We start from the raw sequence: 4,962 nt of genomic DNA, 5'->3' as shown, positions 1-4,962 counted from the left end.
AATAATTAAATTAAATTGATAGTCTAAGTGTCAATGAATAATAATTTTTTCCAACTCAAGAACCAATTAATTCTATTTGGTTTAGAGAGGTAGCAGTGGGTAAAGTAAGGTTTGGAGCCAATTCTAACTATATCCGCAGATTAAAAATATTCCAATTTTAATCTGATCCGTTCTTAATCCACAGGTATTCAATTCTACCCACGAGTTATAAGTACGAGAACCCTACCTGTATCCTACCCTATTCGCTGCGAATCGAATTGGCAACTCTATCCGATCGAATAGAAACGGGTTGGGTAGCCACGAATAGACTGCATTTTGCCACCTCTAATTTAGTTTGTATAGTAGAAAACTATAAATTATTTTTCGTTGCCGAAACTTGAACCCAAATCTCTCGAGTGAGAGCTGGTTATCCTAACCACCTACACTATAATGGAATTGTTACTTACTTTCTTTTCAATTTTATTATCTCCATAATTTTTTCGCATATTAGGATTTTATTACCATTTTGCAAAATCTACCGATAAGATATAAGAGCATTGACCAAGATATTGATGAATTATTGTTGTTGACTAAGCTGTCTAACTATTCATAATTATCAGAATCGAACCACTAATTAACCCAGTTATATGACCGGGTGACTGAGTTAACCGATGAGTTGCTGATTCTGGTTGACCGAGTCATAATTAAATAAAAATATAAAATTATAAAAATAAAATTTAAATTAAAAGCTAAAACTTAAAATATATGCTTTTACAAATATATTAATAACAATTAAATATCAAGTATCAATTCTTAGATATAATTTATGATGCAAAAAAGATAATAAATTAGTCACTAGTACAACATATTTTTTCAATTTAAATAAACAAGAGAAAGAAAAAAACACAATACAATCAATATATCAAATTTGGTATCTATGTGAATCCATATTTAAAAGATAAAAGTAAGAATAAAATTTGTTCAAAATTACCACATAATTATCTTTTGTCACATAATAATAAGAAAAATATTAGTAAAGTAGTAAGCATGCCATCCAAATGTCTCCTGAAACCTTAAAGCCAATATTTTTTAGTTTAATTTCTGCACCCGAACGGGTTAATAATGGTCCTAAATACGAACTAATCGATTTTTAACAAATTTGACCATCGTTAATTGGGTCAATTACAGGTCCAATTTTAAGCACAAATCAAACCGATCAAACTACTAATTCATCGATCGAATCAGCCGATTTGATTCAGTTCTAATAACTATGAGCTATCTATCTTCTTTCAGTTTAATTGAAAAATGCATTCCTCTAACATTTTTATATAGTAAGTTGAATCTAGTTCACCAAAAATGGCAGGCTTCTACTTTGGTTATTTTGTTTAATACAAATCTAACATAATTATATTCAAACAAATATGAGAAAATTCTACTCTTGTATACATTGTGCCCCGTTGGAAAAAAGGCACCCGCATTCGGATATTTAGTTTTTAAATACATTCCTCAGATGATGCAATTTAATGTTTCAATTTAGTTTTCAAGAATCATGCATAGGTAGGAAATTTTAGACTACTTAATTTTTATTTTTATTTTTCTTCTGGGTGACCAGTTTTGCTTATGATCTTTGTTTATTAGTTCCTAAATTTTCATATTGTGAGACATATCAGTCCCCTTTTTAAGTTTTGACAGTTTAAAATAAAAACTAAAATATTCTTAGAAAAGTTTATGTCCAAACGCATTTGAATTGCAATGTCAAAAGTGAACACAAATATGCTTTTAACTTACCCTAAACTAATTTCTGGATTTCACTGAGTTAACAGGATCATCTTTTTTTTTTTACATACATTATTATACATACATTGATAAAAAGAGCAAAACATTTACACCCTTATATCTCAACCCTAAACGACTCTACATATGTATAACATTCTTCAACTTATTGCAAGGAGATTACTTTTCAGACCTGCACTCCAATCCTCTGAGCTACCTGCATCCGCAAAATACTCATTCTAGTCATTCTTTTATGCATAAGGACCTTATTAAAATTTGTCAATTTCTTTTGAAAAATAAAAAATAATTTTAAAAACACGATGAGAAGGTGATAACAATGTTGAAAACAGCAGAAGCATTATCCGTATAAATAAGGTATTCATTTTTGAATCATGCTAATAACACAAAGTTGCAGGCTGCCACATTGGATCATCAGGTGCTTACAGAGCACTCACTATTAATGACGGATACCTCTCCTCCATTGGGAATTCAATAGGAATCAGAGAAGAATGCGAGAATGATATTGGCATTGGTAGGAATGTGGGATCAAACTCCCAACCGAACAGAAACTCCCTAATCCTAAAGATGATGATAGGTATCTTGTTTGATTCTCTGGAAGTTATATACTCACCTATTCTCTACATAAAGTTTTCATGCTATTTCAAAAAGAAATTAGATGTTGTAGGTTGGATGAAGATGTTAGGATACCTCTTTAAAGGAGTGAACATCACTTCCCCAAAGCCAAGCATCACAGCCTGCATCTCTTGCACCCCATACATCATTTCTACGATCATCACCAACATGAACAGCATCCTCGGGGTTTACGCCCAGTAGTTCACATGCTTTAAGAAATATGGTTGGATTTGGCTTCTCAGCTGCAACCTATTTGAAAGAGGCATAAACCAACTCCTTAAATCAATAATATTATAAAAGTAGAAAGTATTCATGAAAACTTCAATTAACTACATGCATCACACAAATGGAGCCAAATATGTGTTTGAAAATTAGTTAACAAATTGACAATATAAATAAATTTCAAGAGAAATTTGATACAAGCAACAATAACGACCATTTGATTACCTCAGCAGATACTGCTACTGCATCAAACCAATTTTCACAATTCAATGCCCGCAGGACAGGTCTCAGTCGAGTGTCGAAATTCGATACAACAGCCAATTTGACACCAGATTTTCTAAGAGCATTAAACACTTTTTCTGCTTCAGGATCACAAAGATGCCATGCCTATAGATGAAGTATGCCAAAAGGTTATCAAAACCATACCCAAATATATACACACCATAAAATTTAAAGGAAGTTAACTATAAAAACCCACCTTGTCTGTCATATAGTAGTTATAAAGTTCTTCAAAGTATTGAGAATCCGAACAGCCGGTGGAATAGCTAACTATGTATTGCCAGAATGGCCTACCATCATTAACATATCTGCAATGTTGGAAGATAGAAAAGAAGAGAGTTTTAATTTTACAAAAGATGACAACAATATGTCTAACTAACTATTTATTCATTTTCAATTAAAACAGAGTGAAATTATTAGAGATAAATGATTCCATCAATATCTTACTACTTATCAACTTAAGTTTTTGAGATAAATGATTCCATCAATATCAAAACCTGTATGATCCAAAGGTCTAAAACATCCTTGGCAAAGGGTCATGCTTCAAACCCAAAAGAACCTATTATTGCATGTTACAGATATATTATTCATTTATATGGCTAGTTTGATAGATATGAACAAGATAAAGTGCAAAGAAAAATAAAAAGGAAGCAACCTGAGACGAGATTTGCCCCAAGGTTGACTATAAGCTCTTCTGTATCTATGCAATATCTCATCCTCAGAGTACTCCACTCCATATTTTTCCCCAATTGTCCTATATATCTGCGTAACAAACCCTAAATTGGTTAAGAACTATAAATTTTGCAGAAAGAAAGAAAGAAAGAAAGAATTAGAGAGCGTACCTGGGCCATGGGCTGAGAAGGGAGAACAAGAGTGCCAACAGCATCAACAAGAAGCGCCTTGTGAGTGATGTGGCCATAAAGGGACCTCCTGTAATCTGCGTAGTCCTTGAGTGCTTCTGTTTCTGACTCTGCAACTTGCGCCGCCGCAGAAGAGTAGCGGCAATGTTGAAGGGCTTTTGCAGCCATGGCGAATGGTCTGCCATTGGAGGAAGAAAAACAAGAAGAGACGGTTCTTGAGAGAAGCTTTGTTAGCGGCATCATTTGAATGGAACAAACTCACATTCCCAAAATGACCTTCACCACTTTCTTCTTCCTTCCTCGCTCAGTCTCACTTCTCACTTCTCACTTCTCACTTCTCATTTCTTAAACACCACACACAACCGAAATCGGAGCCCTCTTATTCTCTCACAACACACAAACTCATCTTCCACAAATGCCCCTCTCCCTTCTCTAGTATTACTACTTCTTCCCTCTCTTTTTTTTTCTGCTATATATATATATGTTAAAAATAAATTAAAAAATATATTTATATATACATAATAATTAATTTGATAATATATTTTTTATGTACAATATATACAATGAGCTATTGAGTTACAAAATGAACATATCTCATACTATTTAGAATAATTATTCGAATATTAGGGATAATAAATATCACTCTAATATCATATCATGATACCACTCATTTCAAAAGTTTCAGCTGATAAAAAATGTAACACTAATAATTGTATCTCTAATACTCCATAAATCTCCATTATATATATTATACAAATATTTGATTAACTACTCATACTTTTTTTATTTTTTATAATATTTAGTATAAAATGAGCATTAATTAGAACTGATGATGTGTATAAAAAGTTTCCCATGCATTTAATCTTTTATGGGTTAAGGAATTGGTGAATTGTGCATGTATGTTTTTATTTTATTGATGATCTATTCCCGTATAGAAGCCTTTTATTATGGTAACTAGCAGGTTGACCGTTGACCGCATCTAGGCGGCGCAGTTGGAAAGAAAAAAAAAATTTGTTGTTAAGAAATTGTGTCATAAGACGTATGTAGTTTGCTAGTGTGAACTGTGAAGGGATAGACGTGAATAATATATATAAGACCATATCATAAAATAAAAAATAAAAATGTATTAGTCAAGTTATATGATATGCATGAGATACTAAAATTGTTACGCAATGAATGTATATCAAGATTTGTATTTGCATAAATTTGAAGGGCA

General features: G+C 32.1%; 1 protein-coding gene across 1 annotated transcript; it reads right to left on the bottom strand.

Moving 5' to 3' along the window:
* Window positions 1–1,741: 1,741 nt before the first annotated feature.
* Window positions 1,742–4,108, bottom strand: LOC107492671 (uncharacterized). Its single transcript, XM_016113719.3, has 6 exons — window positions 3,729–4,108; window positions 3,542–3,648; window positions 3,086–3,194; window positions 2,833–2,994; window positions 2,461–2,634; window positions 1,742–1,969 (listed from the first exon to the last, which is right to left on the bottom strand). The coding sequence occupies exons 1-6, from the start codon at window positions 3,987–3,989 to the stop codon at window positions 1,940–1,942; spliced, it is 843 nt and encodes a 280-aa protein (XP_015969205.1). The 5' UTR covers window positions 3,990–4,108; the 3' UTR covers window positions 1,742–1,939.
* Between the last annotated feature and the right edge of the window lie 854 nt (window positions 4,109–4,962).

This window comes from Arachis duranensis, chromosome 6 (genome assembly GCF_000817695.3).
Source record: "Arachis duranensis cultivar V14167 chromosome 6, aradu.V14167.gnm2.J7QH, whole genome shotgun sequence".
Taxonomy (NCBI): domain Eukaryota; kingdom Viridiplantae; phylum Streptophyta; class Magnoliopsida; order Fabales; family Fabaceae; genus Arachis; species Arachis duranensis.
The sequence above is the reverse complement of the archived record's forward strand: the minus strand, read 5'-3'. Positions and strand labels throughout refer to the sequence as shown.

Bases quoted from the DNA above. Each gene is read 5' to 3' on its own strand.
- LOC107492671 (XM_016113719.3), bottom strand. From the start codon at position 3,989: ATGATGCCGCTAACAAAGCTTCTCTCAAGAACCGTCTCTTCTTGTTTT. The intron at 2,995-3,085 runs GTGGGTTTTTAT...CTTCATCTATAG, and splicing joins ACTACTATATGACAGACAAG to GCATGGCATCTTTGTGATCC. The intron at 1,970-2,460 runs GTATCCTAACAT...TTGCGGATGCAG, and splicing joins ATGTTCACTCCTTTAAAGAG to GTAGCTCAGAGGATTGGAGT.